At 43.5% G+C, this 22117-nt stretch overlaps 1 protein-coding gene across 1 annotated transcript in view; it reads left to right on the plus strand.

The window, feature by feature from the left end:
- thsd7aa (thrombospondin, type I, domain containing 7Aa) overlaps positions 1-22117 on the plus strand; it is a 237267-nt gene that overhangs the window by 192347 nt on the left and 22803 nt on the right. The window contains exons 17-24 of the mRNA XM_061982352.2: positions 1056-1209; positions 3534-3675; positions 3750-3865; positions 3927-4044; positions 14606-14751; positions 18582-18753; positions 18832-19005; positions 21657-21752. Of these exons, the coding sequence (XP_061838336.2) occupies positions 1056-1209; positions 3534-3675; positions 3750-3865; positions 3927-4044; positions 14606-14751; positions 18582-18753; positions 18832-19005; positions 21657-21752 (1118 nt within the window). The remainder of the gene's footprint in view (positions 1-1055; positions 1210-3533; positions 3676-3749; positions 3866-3926; positions 4045-14605; positions 14752-18581; positions 18754-18831; positions 19006-21656; positions 21753-22117) is intronic.

The raw sequence follows: 22117 nt of genomic DNA on the forward strand, positions 1-22117 counted from the left end.
TCGCTCGGATCGCGCACCTGGGCACGATTGCGGCGTCGCTCCCGGCGCGCCCCGCCTCGCCGCTCGCTCGCCGCCGCCGCCTCTCCACAGCGTTAAAGAGGAGCGCGTCTTTGTAAACACTGAACAGGCACGCCAAACGCGCCTCTCAGAGCGAAACGGTGCTTTAGTTTATGAATTTACAACGCAGATACAAATGACACATTCATGTTTTTGTGTAATAATGACAACGTATACGCACGCGGACGATTGACTTGTTGATGGTGATGGCAAGAACGCTGTCGGGGGTTTTCTTTTCAAATGTTCGTTCATAGCCGTTGTGCTGCTATGATAGGCCATTTCCGCTCGACACAGTGTGCATACAACAACGTTATTAGGCCGTTTATTGAAATACTCCGACACTTTTGACGACTTTTGGCGTGCTTTTTTCCCCTCGCTCGCATCGTCTGCTTTGCGCTCCGCCATGACAGTAGTGTGACGTAAATATGCGACGCGCCGACGCACAAAAACGGTGTCGACGTATTTACGTAACCGATGACGTCGACTATGTCGACGCGTCGTTTCAGCCTTAGATATCAGAGCATAAAGATCTGGTATTGGCAGTATCAGTATTTCAGTATCGATCCACACATCACTACCGGGCAGCTTTTGTATCCCTGCAATTTACGAAGAAATATCAGATTACATTTCTAAACATTTGTTACAATTCAGGCATGATGGTAACACAGTTTGTGCTATCAATGCACTAAACTGCAACCTAAACACGGAAGTGAAGCTTTACCCCTCTGAATGTAAGCCGATCAGCTGACGTTTGCTGCGCTGATGACTCAGCTTCCAGCGGCAGTGGAGGAAAATAACAATACATTAATTTATCCCACAATGGGGGAAGTGCTCCAACATAAGATGGAAACATTAAAAGAGCACAAAGCTGATGCAAGCAGCTGCTATTTCTATGAACAGCTTCAAAAGTAAAAAAAACACCACGAAAACCCCCGAAATGATATCCTACATATTGCGCTCATACGACTGGAACGTACTGATAGAAGTGTGTATCGCAGGTGTATGCTGAACACCATCGATGGGCCCTCGGAGCAGGTGGAGGACTACCTGTGTGACCCCGAGGAGATGCCTCTAGGTGCTCGGAACAGTCGCTTGCCTTGTCCGGAGGACTGCGTGTTGTCAGACTGGGGACTCTGGAGTCCGTGTCCACTGGTAAGAACTTCTCACCAGTTTGCTTCACTACTTTGTCTGGAACACGAAGGACGATGACCCGAGCGGTCTTGCGACAGAACAGCCTGTTTTGCACCGAGATCAGCGAAAACCGATGTAAAATTAGTTTTTCACGATAATTACCCTTTGCATTTTTTCTTGGGTTCCTTTTCACACTGCAATGTGAGAACATCACTTGCACAAAATGGCGTCAAAGTCCTCCTAGGAAGGTGTCAGAAGCACATACTTGCCAACCCTCCCGGATTTTCCGGGAGACTCCCGAAATTCAGCGCCTCTCCCGAAAACCTCCCGGGACAAATTTTCTCCCGAAAATCTCCCGAAATTCAGGCGGAGTCCGCTTTCCCACAATATAAACAGTGTGCCTGCCCAATCACATTATAACTGTAGAATGATCGAGGGCGAGTTCTTGGTTTCTTATGTGGGTTTATTGTTAGGCAGTTTCATTAACGTCCTCCCAGCGCGGTAACAACACACAACAACAGCAGTCACGTTTTTGTGTACCGTAAAGCAGTTCGTCTGCCGTAAACAGCAATGTTGTGACACTCTTAAACAGGCCAATACTGCCATCTACAGGTAAAAGCCAGTAAATTAGAATATTTTGAAAAACTTGATTTATTTCAGTAATTGCATTCAAAAGGTGAAACTTGTACATTATATTTATTCATTGCACACAGACTGATGCATTCAAATGTTTATTTCATTTAATTTTGATGATTTGAAGTGGCAACAAATGAAAATCCAAAATTCCGTGTGTCACAAAATTAGAATATTACTTAAGGCTAATACAAAAAAGGGATTTTTAGAAATGTTGGCCAACTGAAAAGTATGAAAATGAAAAATATGAGCATGTACAATACTCAATACTTGGTTGGAGCTCCTTTTGCCTCAATTACTGCGTTAATGCGGCGTGGCATGGAGTCGATGAGTTTCTGGCACTGCTCAGGTGTTATGAGAGCCCAGGTTGCTCTGATAGTGGCCTTCAACTCTTCTGCGTTTTTGGGTCTGGCATTCTGCATCTTCCTTTTCACAATACCCCACAGATTTTCTATGGGGCTAAGGTCAGGGGAGTTGGCGGGCCAATTTAGAACAGAAATACCATGGTCCGTAAACCAGGCACGGGTAGATTTTGCGCTGTGTGCAGGCGCCAAGTCCTGTTGGAACTTGAAATCTCCATCTCCATAGAGCAGGTCAGCAGCAGGAAGCATGAAGTGCTCTAAAACTTGCTGGTAGACTGCTGCCTTGACCCTGGATCTCAGGAAACAGAGTGGACCGACACCAGCTGGACTGCTGCTGAGTGGTCCAAAGTCATGTTTTCTGACGAAAGCAAATGTTGCATTTCCTTTGGAAATCGAGGTCCCAGAGTCTGGAGGAAGACAGGAGAGGCACAGGATCCACGTTGCCTGAAGTCTAGTGTAAAGTTTCCACCATCAGTGATGGTTTGGGGTGCCATGTCATCTGCTGGTGTCGGTCCACTCTGTTTCCTGAGATCCAGGGTCAACGCAGCCGTCTACCAGCAAGTTTTAGAGCACTTCATGCTTCCTGCTGCTGACCTGCTCTATGGAGATGGAGATTTCAAGTTCCAACAGGACTTGGCGCCTGCACACAGCGCAAAATCTACCCGTGCCTGGTTTACGGACCATGGTATTTCTGTTCTAAATTGGCCCGCCAACTCCCCTGACCTTAGCCCCATAGAAAATCTGTGGGGTATTGTGAAAAGGAAGATGCAGAATGCCAGACCCAAAAACGCAGAAGAGTTGAAGGCCACTATCAGAGCAACCTGGGCTCTCATAACACCTGAGCAGTGCCAGAAACGCATCGACTCCATGCCACGCCGCATTAACGCAGTAATTGAGGCAAAAGGAGCTCCAACCAAGTATTGAGTATTGTACATGCTCATATTTTTCATTTTCATACTTTTCAGTTGGCCAACATTTCTAAAAATCCCTTTTTTGTATTAGCCTTAAGTAATATTCTAATTTTGTGACACACGGAATTTTGGATTTTCATTTGTTGCCACTTCAAATCATCAAAATTAAATGAAATAAACATTTGAATGCATCAGTCTGTGTGCAATGAATAAATATAATGTACAAGTTACACCTTTTGAATGCAATTACTGAAATAAATCAAGTTTTTCAAAATATTCTAATTTACTGGCTTTTACCTGTATGTACACTTTTGACCATGACTGCATACGATGAGGTAGATCACCTCGACTTGGTAATTTCGAAAAGTAGCTCGCCTGCTGAGAAACTGTGAGCACTCCTGCTCTGCAGCATCAAATCATTAACGATGTTCTCCTCCAGCCGTGTAACGTGAACCGTACTCGTGAGAGGAAGGCGTATCTTCTCCGTCAGCCTGGACAGCAACAGGAATGTCCTCCCAGCAGCCAGTCAGAATCCTGCAAACTCAACAGCAACTGCTTCCACTACTCCTACAACATCACTGGTGAGCCTCCAGGGACTTTGGTCCACCACCTGGTCACGATTCCTACCCGGTTGACATGGTTTTATTGTGCGCAGACTGGAGTACGTGTCAACTGAGTGACCGAGCCGTCTGTGGGAACGGCATCAAGACGCGCATGCTGGACTGCGTGCGCAGTGACGGCAAATCTGTCGACCTGACGTTTTGTAACGAGGTGAGTCGGACTTGTTACGAGCCTCGTGAAGTCCAAATTACGACAAAGTTGTGTCTTTCAGCTCGGCTTGGACAGGAAGTGGCAGATGAATGCTTCCTGTGTCGTCGAATGTCCTGTCAACTGCCAGCTGTCTGACTGGGCGCCGTGGTCCCAATGTACCCACAAGTGCGGACTGCAAGGTAGTCCTGGCGCTACTTTCATTCCACAGAAAAATAATCACATTTATTGCTTCGTTCGCATCATTGCCAAAATTCAAACACTGATGACATCTATTAAACAAGACAAGAAGCAAGGAATTAAACAGAGACCGAATTAAATTTGGCTCAATTGAGGAGAAACGTCTGTGCTGTACTCTTGTACAGTCTCCATCACGCTCTGACGAAAGATTGTCTTTTTTATTTGGACTTTCCCTGATTACATGGCAACAGCTGTTTCTAAGGGAGGGAGGTTGTAAACAGCCTCACCTTTGATTACAAAACAGTTCAAAGAAAAGGTCGTAAACAGTTCACAGATAAGGTCGTAAAACAGTTCAAAGAAGATGTCCCTGGAGGGGAGTCAGGTCCTGCTTCCTCTTCGCTTCGTGACATAATATTTAAAGTTTCTCAGTGTGAACATGAAATATCTTGTCCATCCATCCATCCATTTTCTACCGCTTATTCCCTTTGGGGTCGCGGGGGGCGCTGGAGCCTATCTCAGCTACAATCGGGCGGAAGGCGGCGTACACCCTGGACAAGTCGCCACCTCATCGCAGGGCCGAAATATCTTGTCTTTGCAGTCCATTCAATTGAATATACCGTATTTTCCGCACCATAAGGCGCCCTGGGTTATAAGCCGCGCCTTCAATGAACGGCATATTTCAAAACTTTGTCCACCTATAAGCCGCCCCGTGTTGTAAGCCGCATCTAACTGCGCTAAAGGAATGTCAAAAAAACAGTCAAATAGGTCAGTCAAACTTTAATAATATATTAAAAACCAGCGTGATGTGGGCGCGCATGGAGTCGTATATCAACATGGACGGAGCTGCGTGAAAAAAGCCACCCGGCCTCTTCGCGTAAACTTAAACTTACCTTAACCACTCGCTCATCTTTTCTTCATCCATCCATCCCTTCGAGTTAGCTTTTATGATGACGCCGGCTGGAAAGGTCTCTTTTGGCAAGGTCTTCCTTTTGAATATCACCATGGGTGGAAGTTTCTGGCCATTAGCATGGCAAGCTAGAACCACAGTGAAGGATGACTTCTCATTCCCTGTGGTGCGAATATTCACCGTACGTGCTCCCGTTGTATCCACAGTGCGGTTCACAGGAATATCAAAAGTCAGTGGAACCTCGTCCATGTTGATAATGTTCTCTGGCCGGATCTTTTTTTCAGCTATCTTGTTTTTACAATATGCACGGAAAGTAGCCAGCTTTTCTTGAAAGTCTTTAGGCAGTTGCTGTGAAATAGTAGTCCGTGTGCGGATGGAGAGATTGCGTCTTTTCATGAACCGGAAACCTGTCGCTTAGTAGGAGCCATTTTGTGGTCTTTACAGATGTAAACACACAAAGGAAATGAAACGTAATATCCGCGCGCTTTTTCTTCTTCTACGCGGGCGGGTGGTTGCTTACAGTAGAAGAAGAAGCGCTTCCTGTTCTATGGGGGCGGGTGCTTACCTTGGCGGTTGCTTGCGTAGAAGAAGAAGCACTTCCTCTTCTACGGGGAAAAAAGATGGCGGCTGTTTACCGTAGTTGCGAGACCGAAACTTTATGAAAATGAATCTTAATATTAATCCATATATAAAGCGCACCGGGTTATAAGCCGCACTGTCAGCTTTTGAGTAAATTTGTGGTTTTTAGGTGCGGCTAATAGTGCGGAAAATACGGTAAGTTGAAAATGGTTTGTTGTATTCTCTTTTTATTTACCATTTACACAACCTGACAACTTCACTGCTTTTGGCTTTTGTAGATTTATACCTTAAATATTGACGTTGTATTGTACTTATTAGAGTTGTACCTTATCAGTTTTAAACCATAATTTATTTTTCGATTTACATTAATTTCTACCATAACTATTGTTGCGTTTTGGACCAGTTGTTCCTCCCAGGGAATTCAAGTCACAAGTCGCTCCCAAGCTCTTTACGACACTTAAAGCTGAGTTGAAAAACCACCAGAGACAGAATAGGTATTTTGTAATATCAAGGTTCAAGGTTCAACTTTATTGTCCCCGCGGGGAAATTTGTCTTGGGCACAGTGCATCATTGCTTTCTTAACATACCCAAAAACAACAGAACAAAAACACAAGCACAGACACAACCACAACCATACAACTAACATTTAAACATCAGAACATGGAGCTTGATAGACATAGGTGGCACTTTGATGTAGGCATAAAATCTACAGTATGGAGATAAAGATAAAGTACCAATGTGCATTGCACTAGAGCTCATGGATAAAGTGCTGTGTGCTAAAGTGCTATGTGCTAAAGTGCTATGTGCTAAAGTGCTATGTGCTAAAAAAGTGCTAACCTATGTATTAAAATTCTATTGCACATTGTTGGTCAGCTTAATGGAGGCTGGAACAAATGATAATTTAAGGCGGTTAGATTTGCATAGTGGGACCCGGAGTCTTCTCCCTGATGGCATATATTTGCAAAGCTTTGCATATACATTGAGACCAGTCCAGCATAGAACATTCAATCGCGCCGCTAAGATGGTCTGCCCCCCCCCTGACCAAACCCTCTCCCTATTAAGTCTCTCTTCCTCCCCCCCTGGCAGTCATGTCTCTCCAGCCAAAACACATGCTTATTATCTCTCTCTCTCTAACATTCTCACTCAAGGTTAAGCACACAGTTTTGCAGACAACCAAAAGACCACATTTGGAAGAAAAACACTAGCTGTTTTGTAATATGAAAATGAAATAAAAAGAAGTAACACTTAAATTCGGATATACAGGTAAAAGCCAGTAAATTAGAATATTTTGAAAAACTTGATTTATTTCAGTAATTGCATTCAAAAGGTGTAACTTGTACATTATATTTATTCATTGCACACAGACTGATGCATTCAAATGTTTATTTCATTTCATTTTGATGATTTGAAGTGGCAACAAATGAAAATCCAAAATTCCGTGTGTAACAAAATTAGAATATTACTTAAGGCTAATACAAAAAAGGGATTTTTAGAAATGTTGGCCAACTGAAAAGTATGAAAATGAAAAATATGAGCATGTACAATACTCAATACTTGGTTGGAGCTCCTTTTGCCTCAATTACTGCGTTAATGCGGCGTGGCATGGAGTCGATGAGTTTCTGGCACTGCTCAGGTGTTATGAGAGCCCAGGTTGCTCTGATAGTGGCCTTCAACTCTTCTGCGTTTTTGGGTCTGGCATTCTGCATCTTCCTTTTCACAATACCCCACAGATTTTCTATGGGGCTAAGGTCAGGGGAGTTGGCGGGCCAATTTAGAACAGAAATACCATGGTCCGTAAACCAGGCACGGGTAGATTTTGCGCTGTGTGCAGGCGCCAAGTCCTGTTGGAACTTGAAATCTCCATCTCCATAGAGCAGGTCAGCAGCAGGAAGCATGAAGTGCTCTAAAACTTGCTGGTAGACGGCTGCGTTGACCCTGGATCTCAGGAAACAGAGTGGACCGACACCAGCAGATGACATGGCACCCCAAACCATCACTGATGGTGGAAACTTTACACTAGACTTCAGGCAACGTGGATCCTGTGCCTCTCCTGTCTTCCTCCAGACTCTGGGACCTCGATTTCCAAAGGAAATGCAAAATTTGCATGGTTGGGTGATGGTTTGGGGTGCCATGTCATCTGCTGGTGTCGGTCCACTCTGTTTCCTGAGATCCAGGGTCAACGCAGCCGTCTACCAGCAAGTTTTAGAGCACTTCATGCTTCCTGCTGCTGACCTGCTCTATGGAGATGGAGATTTCAAGTTCCAACAGGACTTGGCGCCTGCACACAGCGCAAAATCTACCCGTGCCTGGTTTACGGACCATGGTATTTCTGTTCTAAATTGGCCCGCCAACTCCCCTGACCTTAGCCCCATAGAAAATCTGTGGGGTATTGTGAAAAGGAAGATGCAGAATGCCAGACCCAAAAACGCAGAAGAGTTGAAGGCCACTATCAGAGCAACCTGGGCTCTCATAACACCTGAGCAGTGCCAGAAACTCATCGACTCCATGCCACGCCACATTAACGCAGTAATTGAGGCAAAAGGAGCTCCAACCAAGTATTGAGTATTGTACATGCTCATATTTTTCATTTTCATACTTTTCAGTTGGCCAACATTTCTAAAAATCCCTTTTTTGTATTAGCCTTAAGTAATATTCTAATTTTGTGACACACGGAATTTTGGATTTTCATTTGTTGCCACTTCAAATCATCAAAATTAAATGAAATAAACATTTGAATGCATCAGTCTGTGTGCAATGAATAAATATAATGTACAAGTTACACCTTTTGAATGCAATTACTGAAATAAATCAAGTTTTTCCAAATATTCTAATTTACTGGCTTTTACCTGTATATAAATATCTGCCTCCGACACTATCAAATTCAAATCTTATCAGATTTGCATTATAATAATCAGTTTTACCTTCATAATTGGAGTTTTACAATAATTTTCTGAGTTTTACCATAATTACAGTTGATGGATGGATGTCCTCGAATAATTTGTTCCATAATTATCGGATTGTTACCATAATTATTGAATATGTGCCATAAATATTGGATTTGTAACTTTATTTTGAAATCAGTTTTACAGGAAATGAACTGCATGTGAAGTAGATTGTGTGCCCAACACAAGAAGTGGCAGCTTTTTTTTTTCAGTTAATAAATTCAGAGAATTAAGAAGCTTGTATGGTGTAAAGCCCTCAGGGCAGCCTAGGAGTGTTACCATGGTTACCGAGGTTGAGACGTAGCAACAAATAAAGAAACGGTTCTCCGTCGTTAGAACAATTATCGATCCGCTCCTCGTCCGATGATGTTGTCTCACTGGCGCATGTCAACAAGCTTGGAAACAATTCTGCACGCTGACTGCAGAAATGAAGCCAATATGCAGTTTATAGATGATTAAAGGTGTGGATAATTGCGTGGTGTGCTTGCTTGTTGTTCCCATTTCCTTAGAGACAACAGCTAATTGGTGTTCGCACTTCCTTTCCCTGAAGCACTTTGTTCAATGGGAGCGGAGCTGAAGTTAAATATTCCAGGAAATATGAATTCAAATTTTGCTGCAGGGTCTGGGATGGACCTTGGGAATTGAACCGAAGATCCAAATAAGACCAAAACAGAAAAGAACCACAATATTAAATCTGCGAGCAGCGTTGAACCTTCATTGCACCGCTCGCGGTCACGTCTTTCCCGATGCCCTGACCCACCACCAAAAATTTAAAGGGGAACATTATCACAATTTCAGAAGGGTTAAAACCATTAAAAATCAGTTCCCAGTGGCTTATTTTATTTTTCCAAGTTTTTTTCAAAATTTTACCCATCACGCAATATCCCTTAAGACAGGCCTGGGCAATTATTTTGACTCGGGGGCCAAATTTAGAGAAAAAATGTGTCTGGGGGCCGGTATATCTATTTTTAGGAACACCTTACTGTCACGTTCAAACACTGAGGACATCTATTAAACAAGACAAAAGGCAAGGAATCAAACAGAGACAGAATTCAATTTGGACTCAATATTGAGGAGAGACATGGCCACTGCACTCTCTGTACAGTCCTGCACCACGCTCTGACGAAGAAGGTTTTCGTCTCCTCTTTATTACAATATTCAATACTCCGGCTTCCTCCCACCTCCAAAAACATGCACCTGGGGATAAGTTGATTGGCAACACTAAATTGGCCCTAGTGTGTGGATGTGAGTGTGAATGTTGTCTGTCTATCTGTGTTGGCCCTGCGATGAGGTGGCGACTTGTCCGGGGTGTACCCCGCCTTCCGCCCGATTGTAGCTGAGATAGGCTCCAGCGCCCCCCGCAACCCCAAAGGGAATAAGCGGTAGAAAATGGATGGATGGATGTTCACGCACCAACACATGTCTCAGCAGGAACGGGGAGTATGTAAAACAGTCATTGTTTTCGGTCGCTCTGAAGACCAAGAAGTGGGATTTCTCGGGCTTGGGCTCTTCCTGGATCCAGCTGGGGCAGGTGTTGGAGGACAATGGATAACCCCTCCCGTCTCCTGACCACAGTTGCTTCAAAAGGGCAGCGGGTCGTAAATAGCGTTGACTTCAAAGAGAGTTCGTTTAACACTTCAAAGAGAGTTCCTCTGGAAGTTGAGCAGATCCTGCCATCTGTCCGTGTTGAAATCACAGTGGCGTTTCACGAGCCTTCTTCCTCTTGTTAGGCCTCGAAAGACAGCATTCATAATACAACGTTTCTTTTGTGATAACGTACAAACAATTATTCCAACACTTACAATAATGTCTGATTGAATGCTAAAAACGTTATGACAGACCGCCTTAAAAAACAGAATACAATTAAAAACATTTTTACTGAATGAGACACCCAGAATGTACATGAAAATAAAGAATGTGGGATTTACAATATTAACTATAAACGATAAAACACTGAATATTGACACCATATGAACGTCACACCCCCTCTCCATCCACATATTTTACAATCAAGCGAAACCCAACAAAAATGCAACAAACAGCAAAATATGAACGCCAAGGGTAAAAAAAACCCCCCACCTACAATCTGATATAATATCTCTTTTCTTGCGGAACTTTGTTGTAAAAATCTCCTTCCGCGTCTGTCCCTGACACCCACATTTCAGGCTGGCCGCTCTGGAAACACTCGGTGGAAACGCTCCCCACCCACTGAGCTGCTGTGACTTAGATGACCATAGTAACTAATTAGATGACCATAGTAACTAGTATATCATGCAAAAGCGCAGAGTCCAACCATTGAAATACTTTGTATAGTTCAAAACTTCTGGTAATTTGAAAACATCACTGCACATCATAATGACAGTTTTGATCTTAAAGATCTAAAAAAATAATTTGGGAATGTCCGGCAGGCCAGATTGAAAAGCTTAATTTGCCCAGGTCTGCCTTAAAAGAAGGAAACGGGCAATTGCAGCTATTCGGGATACAACACATTTAAGACAGCAACATAGCAATGTTGAGCGATTGTTTTGGATACGGCCTGGAAGAACGGCAGCCCGGTGGGATATGTTTGTCACCGAGTGTGTTGGGCCGGAGGAACGGCAAGAGAACTTTCCAATGTCCAGGTCAGCCGTGATTCTACTTGGTGAAAAACGTTGTCCATTTGTCGAAGGAGAGACAACGACAATGCGGGCTGACGTGGACAAGGGAAGACTACGAAAAATAGCGAATGCATTTGGACTGGTAAAGCAGACTATCAGTTATTGGGGTCTTTAAAGGGGAACATTATCACAATTTCAGAATGGTTAAAACCATTAAAAATCAGTTCCCAGTGGCTTTTTATATTCTTCGAAGTTTTTTTCAAAATTTTACCCATCACGCAATATCCCTAAAAAAAAGCTTCAAAGTGCCTGATTTTAACCACCCGTCCATTTTCCTGTGACGTCACATAGTGAAGCCAACACAAACAAACATGGCGGAAAGAACAGCAAGCTATAGCGACATTAGCTCGGATTCAGACTCGGATTTCAGCGGCTTAAGCGATTCAACAGATTACGCATGTATTGAAACGGATGGTTGTAGTGTGGAGGCAGGTAGCGAAAACCAAATTGAAGAAGAAACTGAAGCTATTGAGCCATATCGGTTTGAACCGTATGCGAGCGAAACCGACGAAAACGACACGGGAGAAAGCGAGGACGAATTCGGCGATCGCCTTCTAACCAACGATTGGTATGTGTTTGTTTGGCATTAAAGGAAACTAACAACTATGAACTAGGTTTACAGCATATGAAATACATTTGGCAACAACATGCACTTTGAGAGTGCAGACAGCCCAGTTTTCATCAATTAATATATTCTGTAGACATACCCTCATCCGCACTCTTTTCCTGAAAGCTGATCTGTCCAGTTTTGGAGTTGATGTCAGCAGGCCAGGGAAGCTAGGGTCGATAGGGGGTTTAGCTCGCTCGTCTGCGGGAACAAACTGCCGCCATTGCTTGCCGTGCTAGCGAGGTCCTTTGTCCCTGAATTGCTCACACACTCCGGCAGATTCAATGGGGGTCTGGCGGCAGATTTCTTTGACTTTATCGTTGGAAATGCATCTGCTTTGAGTGTCGCAGGATATCCTCACATTCTTGCCATCTCTGTCGTAGCATAGCTTTCGTCGGTAAAGTGTGCGGAACAAACGTTGCCACTTTCGCATCTTTGGGCCACTGGTGCAACTTGAATCAGAGCGCCAACTTTGAAATTTCACTTTCGAGACCCCTAAAACATACTTGCCAACCCTCCCGGATTTTCCGGGAGACTCCCGAAATTCAGCGCCTCTCCCGAAAACCTCCCCGGGACAAATTTTCTCCCGAAAATCTCCCGAAATTCAGGCGGAGCCGGAAGCCACGCCCCCTCCAGCTCCATGCGGACCCGAGTGACGTCAGGTGCGCAACACCACGTAAATCGTTGGCCAACCAAAAAGTAACCCCAGTATGCTATAGCCAACATTCACCAGGAGATGGCAACAGACAAACATAGATCACTCTATTACATGCCTCCCCTTTTAGAAATGTATAGAAGTTACTCAAAATAAATAAACAACCCAACCAAAAAATGCAGCAGCTCGATTAAAAAACTGTACTTAAGCCACATTCTTTTCTTTCTTTTTTTTAGTACTGAACTCTTAACCCTCATTTGTAAAAAAAAAATAACATGCTTATTATACAAACAGTATTTGTACACCTTTAACACAGATTTTTATACTGTCTTCAGAGATTCAGTTTTTTTGGTGGTACTCGAAACCTTTCTGGGTACCTGCGAAAGGGTGTACAGCATGGTTAGAAAAATAGTGACAGAGAATAGAACAAGGATGGACAATTCAACCCTTAACTCAACAATGAGTAGATGAGTGTTATGTGTGTGTATATGTGTAAATAAATGAACACTGAAATTCAAGTATTTCTTTTATTTTTATATATATATATATATATATATATATATATATATATATATATATATATATATATATATATATATATATATATATATATATGTGTGTGTGTGTGGGGAAAAAAATCACAAGACTATTTCATCTCTACAGGCCTGTTTCATGAGGGGGGGTACCCTCAATCAGGAGATTTTAATGGGAGCATTCACATACCATGGTTTATATAGGGCACAGAGTGGGTGGGTACAGGCTGGCGTAGGGGCGTGGTGATTGGCTCATGTGTTACCTAGGAGGTGTTTCCGTCTGTGGCGGCATGCTGTTACAATTTCGCTGCGCTTGTTGAGGGATGACAGGTCTGGACGGTAAATAATAAACAGTTTCTCTTTCAAGCATAGGTTGCATCTTTTATTACCACTATTGTAAGGTGTGCTGGATGCAAGAATTTGCCATGTTATTGAATATTCAACATTATTGTCTTTGAGGTCCCAAATGTGTTTGCTGAGTTCTGTGGTATTTCGCAGGTTTTGGTTCCTGAAAGAAGCCTTGTGATTGTTCCATCTGGTTTTGAATTCTCCCTCGGTTAATCCTACATATGTGTCGGATGTGTTAATGTCCTTGCGTATTACCTTAGATTGGTAGACAACTGATGTTTGTAAGCAACCCCCGTTGAGAGGGCAATCAGGTTTCTTTCGACAGTTACAGCCTTTGTTGGTTTTGGAGTCGCTCTGTCCGGGGGTCGACGGCTCATTTGCAATTGTTTTGTTGTGGTTTGAGATGATTTGTCGTATATTGTTCATGCAGCTGTAGCTCAATTTAATGTTGTTCTTGTTGAATACTTTTCTTAGGGTGTTGTCTTTGGGAAAGTGTTTGTCAATCAGATTGAGGAATTTGTGTCCAATGTTAGTTGAGACGTTTTTGCTGTATGGGGGGTTGTACCAGATGATGTCGTTTCGTTTTCTGTTCTTTTTTGGCTGGTTTCCTGGCGTGGGTTCATAGGTGAGGGTGAAATTGTATCCGCTTTCATCAAGGGCTTTTTGGTACGGGGGGGTTGCTTGGTCAAATTCAGCTTTGCTAGATGACAGCATCGATAGCCTTTTATTAATTCCGGTAGGTATTCTTTTCGTGGTGGTGGGTGGGTGGTTGCTGTCATGGTGCACGTATTGGAGTGTTGTGTTGGGTTTCGTGAATGGTTGGTAGCTGTTATTTCTCAGGTTGAAAGTGACGTCAAGGAAGTTGACGGTTTGCTTGTTGGCTTCAATCGTGATCCGTAGGCGTATTGCGCTCTACTACGGTACCGAGCACTATTTTTTGGATAACCTTATTAAGACATATATATATATATATATATATATATATATATATATGAAATACTTGACTTGGTGAATTCTAGCTGTAAATATACTCCTCCCCTCTTAGCCCCGCCCGCAACCACGCCCCCGCCCCACCCTAACCACGCCCCCCACCCCCCAACCCCCACCTCCCGAAATCGGAGGTCTCAAGTTTAGCAAGTATGCCCTAAAATATAAAATAGTTTGGCATACCTGACCCGCCTGCAACATCTTGGGCCTGGAAAAGGCGTCCAAACGTATAGAAGCCCTAAAAAGCATGACTGCCATGCAGATAAATGAGTTTAAAAAATATTTAGCAGCAGCAATACCAGCTTTCATTGGTCAACACCCATCATTGTCTTCCTGTGGCGTGGTTAGGGAAGCTGTGGAGGAGGAGGACCGTCATCCAGGCCCCCCAAGGAGACGGCAGGCCGTGTCCGTCCCAGATGGAGCAGTGGAAGCCCTGCCTGGTGAAGCCCTGCTACACCTGGAGATACAGTCCCTGGTCCGACTGCAAGTCTGAGGTCAGTCAGTCACTTCTCTTCTTCTCTGGAGGGGCGCTTTTGGAGGTCACGTGACCAGGGTCGGTACCTATAAAAGTAGTGAATTCTGTAGACGTCTCTACATCATACTTGCCAACCCTCCCGGATTTTCCAGGAGACTCCCGAAATTCAGCGGCTCTCCCGAAAACCTCCCGGGACAAATTTTCTCCCGAAAATCTCCCGAAATTCAGGCGGAGCTGGAGGCCACGCCCCCTCCAGCTCCATGCGGACCTGAGTGACGTGTTGACAGCCTGTTCACACGTCCGCTTTCCCACAATATAAACAGCTAATGATGGAGGGCGAGTTCTTGGTTTCTTATGTGGGTTTATTGTTAGGCAGTTTCATTAACGTCCTCCCAGCGTGGCAACAACACAGAACAGCAGTCAAGTTTTCGTCTGCCGTAAAGCAGTTCGTCTGCCGTAAACAGCAATGTTGTGACACTTTTAAACAGGACAATACTGCCATCTACTGTACATGCATATGTGACCCTCCCATAATGTGTCACATTTTTGTGTTGATTTATTTATTTTATTTTGTGGTTTGAATTCGTTTTTGGAGCTGTCATTCCACATTTATCAGTATTCACATTGGTCAGTAGGGGGCAGTAGGACGTTTCTTCCCAATTGAATGCTATCACCTGCAGACCGGAAGTGTCTTGTCATTCTGATGAGAGCGACCAGTCTGTGAACAATTGAAACGTCCTGTGTGCTTTTTCCTCCTGTATAACAGGTTAGTTTTGGTGAATCAACTCACTGAATAATATCCATGTGATCTTTTATAAGTTTAAGTACACATTCTGATGGTGGAGCCTAACTCTAAAGTGTTTGTGAGTTGTAGTTTGTATTTGTGAATGAATCCAGTGCACAGCTGCAGTAATCAATACACAATGGCGACGTGAGTACGCAATGTTTATATAAGAACTTCTGATCCTAATTCAGACTCCCAAATTAGAGCTCCCGTTTTCTTATTGATTTTATAATGTATATTTGTATAATGTGTGTGTTCTGAAATAGTGACAGAGAATAGAACAAGGATGGACAATTCAACCCTTAACTCAACAATGAGTAGAGGAGTGTTATGTGTGTGTATATGTGTAAATAAATGAACACTGAAATTCAAGTATTTATTTTATTTATATATATATATATATATATATATATATATATATATTCGACGGAGCAGAAACGTGTGAACTCGTTGGGAGTTTCCTCCTCTCCCAGCTCGCTAGCCTCAATCTGAACCTTGGTATTTACCGTGATGACGGACTGGCAGTGTGTCGCGCCTCGCCAAGGAGCAGCGAGAATACCAAGAAGCGCATATGCCAAATTTTCAAAGAGAACGGCTTACGGATCACGATTGAAGCCAACAAGCAAACCGTCAACTTCCTTGACGTCACTTTCAACCTGAGAAATAACAGCTACCAACCATTCACGAAACCCAACACAACACTCCAATACGTGCACCATGACAGCAACCACCCACCCACCACCACGAAAAGAATACCTACCGGAATCAATAAAAGGCTATCGATGCTGTCATCTAGCAAAGCTGAATTTGACCAAGCAACCCCCCCCGTACCAAAAAGCCCTTGATGAAAGCGGATACAATTTCACCCTCACCTATGAACCCACGCCAGGAAACCAGCCAAAAAAGAACAGAAAACGGAACGACATCATCTGGTACAACCCCCCATACAGCAAAAACGTCTCAACGAACATTGGACACAAATTCCTCAATCTGATTGACAAACACTTTCCCAAAGACAACACCCTAAGAAAAGTATTCAACAAGAACAACATTAAATTGAGCTACAGCTGCATGAACAATATACGACAAATCATCTCAAACCACAACAAAACAATTGCAAATGAGCCGTCGGCCCCCAGACAGAGCGACTCCAAAACCAACCAAGGATGTAACTGTCGAAAGAAACCTGATTTCCCTCTCAACGGGGGGTGCTTACAAACATCAGTTGTCTACCAATCTAAGGTAATACGCAAGGACATTAACACATCCGACACATATGTAGGATTAACCGAGGGAGAATTCAAAACCAGATGGAACAATCACAAGGCTTCTTTCAGGAACAAAAACCTGCGAAATACCACAGAACTCAGCAAACACATTTGGGACCTCAAAGACAATAATGTTGAATATTCAATAACATGGCAAATTCTTGCATCCAGCACACCTTACAATAGTGGTAATAAAAGATGCAACCTATGCTTGAAAGAGAAACTGTTTATTATTTACCGTCCAGACCTGTCATCCCTCAACAAGCGCAGCGAAATTGTAACAGCATGCCGCCATAGACGGAAACACCTCCTAGGTAACACATGAGCCAATCACCACGCCCCTAGGCCAGCCTGTACCCACCCACTCTGTGCCCTATATAAACCATGGTATGCGAATGCTCCCATTAAAATCTCCTGATGATTGAGGGTACCCCCCCTCATGAAACAGGCCTGTAGAGATGAAATAGTCTTGTGATTTTTTTCCCACACATACATATATATATATATGTAATAAAATATATATATATATATATATATATATATAGATATATATGTAATAAAATATATATATAGCTAGAATTCACTGAAAGTCAAGTATTTCTTATATATATATATATATTAACCACGCCCCCAACCACGTCCCCCCGCCCCACACCGACCACCTCCCGAAATCGGAGGTCTCAAGGTTGGCAAGTATGCTCTACATGCAAAGTGTCTAAAACAATGAATGACAAAAACTTAATGAGACTTTGTCTTCATTGATCTCCTGAAATCAAATACAAAAACCAAAAGCAGTGAAGTTGTCACATTGTGTAAATGGTCAACAAAAAGAGAATACAATGATTTGCAAATCCTTTTCAACTTACCGTATTTTTCGGACTATAAGTCGCAGTTTTTTTTCATAGTTTGGCCGGGCTCCAATGCAACTTATGTTTTTTTCCTTCTTTATAATGCATTTTCGGCAGGTGCGACTTATACTCCGGTGCGACTTATACTCCGAAAAAGACGGTATATTCAATTGAATAGACTGCAAAGACAAGATATTTCATGTTCAAACTGGAAAACGTTATTTTTGGCAAATATTAGCTCATTTGGAATTTGATGCCTGCAACACGTTTAAAAAAAAAGCTGGCACAAGTGGCAAAAAAGACTGAGGAAGTTGAGAAATGCTCATCAAAGACTTATTTGGAACATCCCACAGGTGAACAGGTGGGTGGACGCCCCTGCTTATTTCAGCAAGACGATGCCAAGCCACGTGTTACGACCGCGTGGCTTCGTAGTAAAAGAGTGCGGGTACTAGACTGGCCTGCCTGTAGTCCAGACCTGTCTCCCATTGAAAATGTGTGAAGGCTAAAATATGAGAAGGGAGACTGTTGAACAACTTAAGCTGTACATCAAGCAAGAATGGGAAAGAATTCCACTTCAAATATGTGTCTCCTCAGTTCCCAAACATTTACTGAGTGTTGTTAAAAGGAAAGGCCATGTAACACACTGGTAAAAATACCTTTTTTGACTGTTGTTGCTGCCATTAAATTCTAAGTTCATGATTATTTGCAAAAAATAACGTTTCATAGGTAAATATCTTGTCTTTGCAGTCTATTCAATTGAATATAAGTTGAAAAGGATTTGTTGTATTCTCTTTTTATTTACCATTTACACAAGGTGACAACTTCACTGCTTTTGGGTGTTGTAAATTCTTTACCAAATCCTCATGTATCAAGAACTGTACTGTACTGTACTGTACTGTACTACTTCATTCAGCCTTCATCAAGGTGTGAGGATATTATCTGACTGCAGGGGGCGACGTGCGGAGATGGTCTGCGCTTCAGGAACATGTCGTGCTTGGTGACGGATGGATCGGACCTCCAGGGAAGTCTGGTGGACGATGAGCTGTGTGGAGATCTGGAACTGGTGGTGGACGGAGACACGCGGATCATACTGCAGGAGTCCTGCACCGTACCTTGTCCAGGTAACACCGCGCTGGGAGGGAAACACAAATATGAAACGTTGGCCATTGATTGATTGATTGATTATTCCAAACCTGCAGGGGAATGCTACCTGACCGACTGGACCGCCTGGAGTGCGTGCCAGTTGAGTTGTGTGAGCGGGGACGATCTGGGTTTCGGTTCAGTCCAAGTCCGCTCTCGGGCCGTCGTGGCGCAGGACCCTGAAAATCTGATTCAGTGTCCAGGACAGGAGCTGGAAGCACGGCCATGTACAGGTCAGACTGAAACTGAAACTGAAACTTCAATACTGTTTATTATCGAGAGATATTGATCTCGATATCTATCGAGAGATATCGACCTCGATCTCAAGAGATATCGATCTCGATCTCGATATCTATTGAGAGATATCGATATAGAGAGATATCGATATCAAGAGATATCGATATCGAGAGATATCAATATCGAGAGATATCGATATCGAGAGATATCGATATCGAGAGATATCGATATCGAGAGATATCGATCTCGAGAGATATTGATCTCGAGAGACATCGATCTTGATCTCGAGAGACATTGATCTCGAGAGACATCGATCTCGATCTCGAGAGACATCGATCTCGATCTCGAGAGACCTCGATCTCGAGAGACATCGATCTCGAGAGACATCGATCTCGAGACACATCGATCTCGAGAGACATCGATCTCGAGACACATCGATCTCGAGACACATCGATCTCGAGACACATCAATCTCGATCTTGATATCAATCGAGAGATCTCGATCTCGAGAGATATTGATCTCGATCTCGAGAGATATTGATCTCGAGAGACATCGATCTTGCTATCGACAGATATCGATCTCGATCTCAAGAGATATCGAACTCGATATCTATTGAGAGATATCGATATCGAGAGATATTGATCTCGAGAGACATCGATCTTGATCTCGAGAGACATCGATCTTGATCTCGAGAGACATTGATCTCGAGAGACATCGATCTCGATCTCGAGAGACATCGATCTCGATCTCGAGAGACATCGATCTCGATCTCGAGAGACATCGATCTCGAGAGACATCGATCTCGAGAGACATCGATCTCGAGAGACATCGATCTCAATCTTGATATCTATCGAGAGATCTCGACCTCGAGAGATATTGATCTCGAGAGACATCGATCTTGATCTCGAGAGACATCGATCTTGATCTCGAGAGACATCGATCTTGATCTCGAGAGACATCGATCTCGATCTCGAGAGACATCGATCTCGATCTCGAGAGACATTGATCTCGAGAGACATTGATCTCGAGAGACATTGATCTCGAGAGACATTGATCTCGAGAGACATTGATCTCGAGAGACATTGATCTCGAGAGACATCGATCTCGAGAGACATCGATCTCGAGAGACATCGATCTCGAGAGACATCGATCTCGAGAGACATTGATCTCGAGAGACATTGATCTCGAGAGACATCGATCTCGAGAGACATTGATCTTGATCTCGAGAGACATCGATCTCGAGAAACATCGATCTCGATCTCGAGAGACATCGATCTCGATCTCGAGAGACATCGATCTCGAGAGACATCGATCTCGAGAGACATCGATCTCGAGAGACATTGATCTTGATCTCGAGAGACATCGATCTCGATCTCGAGAGACATCGATCTCGATCTCGAGAGACATCGATCTCGATCTCGAGAGACATCGATCTCGATCTCGAGAGACATCGATCTCGATCTCGAGAGACATCGATCTCGATCTCGAGAGACATCGATCTCGAGAGACATCGATCTCGAGAGACATCGATCTCGAGAGACATCGATCTCGAGAGACATCGATCTCGAGAGACATCGATCTCGAGAGACATCGATCTCGAGACACATCGATCTCGAGAGACATCGATCTCGAGACACATCGATCTCGAGAGACATCGATCTCGAGAGACATCGATCTCGAGAGACATCGATCTCGAGAGACATCGATCTCGATCTCGAGAGACATCGATCTCGAGAGACATCGATCTCGATCTCGAGAGACATCGATCTCGAGAGACATCAATCTCGAGAGATCGATCTCGATCTCGAGAGATATCAATCTCGAGAGATAATCTCGAGAGATCGATCTCGATCTCGATCTCAATCTTGAGATCGATCTATAGCTTGAGATCTCGATATCGATCTTGATATATACCTATATCGAGAGAGAGAGAGAGACTGAAGGACTGCTTGTATCGCACATGATATCACACACAAGTGGACACGCTGCAGGACTGCTTGTATCGCACATGATATCACACACAAGTGGACACGCTGCAGGACTGCTTGTATCGCACATGATATCACACACAAGTAGACATGCTGCAGGACTGCTTGTATCGCAGATATTGCACACAAGTAAACACGATGCAGGACTGCTTGTCTCTCACATGATATCACACATTTTACATGCAAGCATCCCATACTCGCTGATATCGGATTCCAATATCGAATTGGGACGCCCCTTCTGTTTGTGATTTAAATGGATGTGTTTCTCTGTACTGTGTTCATGTCTTCAGTACTTAACCGCTACTTTTGCTGAAAGAATCTGTAGTCTGCTTGCGTCAAGATGGGACTGTTCCCTCGCCAAAGAATCACAATTAGTACGGCCCAAAGTCCTCCAAAGGCCACCATGAACCAGCAAGTAACCTGCTAGCTAACAAAGAAAGAAGCAAGCACAAATTGGGCCCTTCATGATTTACTTTTGCTTGAGGAAATTGTCTTTTTGACATTTTAGTCTTTGTTCAACTAATTCTCCCATTGCACGGCCAAATACAAAAAAAAAAAAAGCTAGGTCTCGTTGTCTAATTCATTAATTGGTACGGTTTGTTTTGTTTGTACTGCTGAAGATGGTTGTGTTGACTAAAAAGACAACATTCTTCCTCCAGAGGGACAGTGTTTGGAATACAAGTGGCGAGCGGCAGCATGGAGAGGATCATCACGCCACGTGTGGTGTCAGCGCTCGGACGGCTTGAACGTCACAGGTGAGTTGTTCGTACTTCTGCACACTTTACACCAGTTTCTAAACCCGGAAGCATGTGGCGTTTTGTACAAAGCCCAAAAGCAGTGAAGTTGTCACGTTGTGTAAATGTCAGAGGTGGGACCAAGTCATTGCTTTGCAAGTCACAAGTAAGTCCTCAAGTCCGAGTCAAGTCCCGAGTCAAAACAGGCAAGCCCCGAGTCAAGTCCAAAGTCAAGACTGGAAAGTCTCAAGTCAAGTCCTAAGTCCTGCATTTTGAGTTTCGAGTCCTTTCAAGTCCTTTTAACCACAGACTAATATATTAACACAGATTGTGTATGCTTTTCAAACGCTGTATTTATTTATTAAAACAAGTGCATTTTAAATTGC

This window comes from Nerophis lumbriciformis, linkage group LG21, assembly GCF_033978685.3.
Source record: "Nerophis lumbriciformis linkage group LG21, RoL_Nlum_v2.1, whole genome shotgun sequence".
Lineage (NCBI taxonomy): Eukaryota > Metazoa > Chordata > Actinopteri > Syngnathiformes > Syngnathidae > Nerophis > Nerophis lumbriciformis.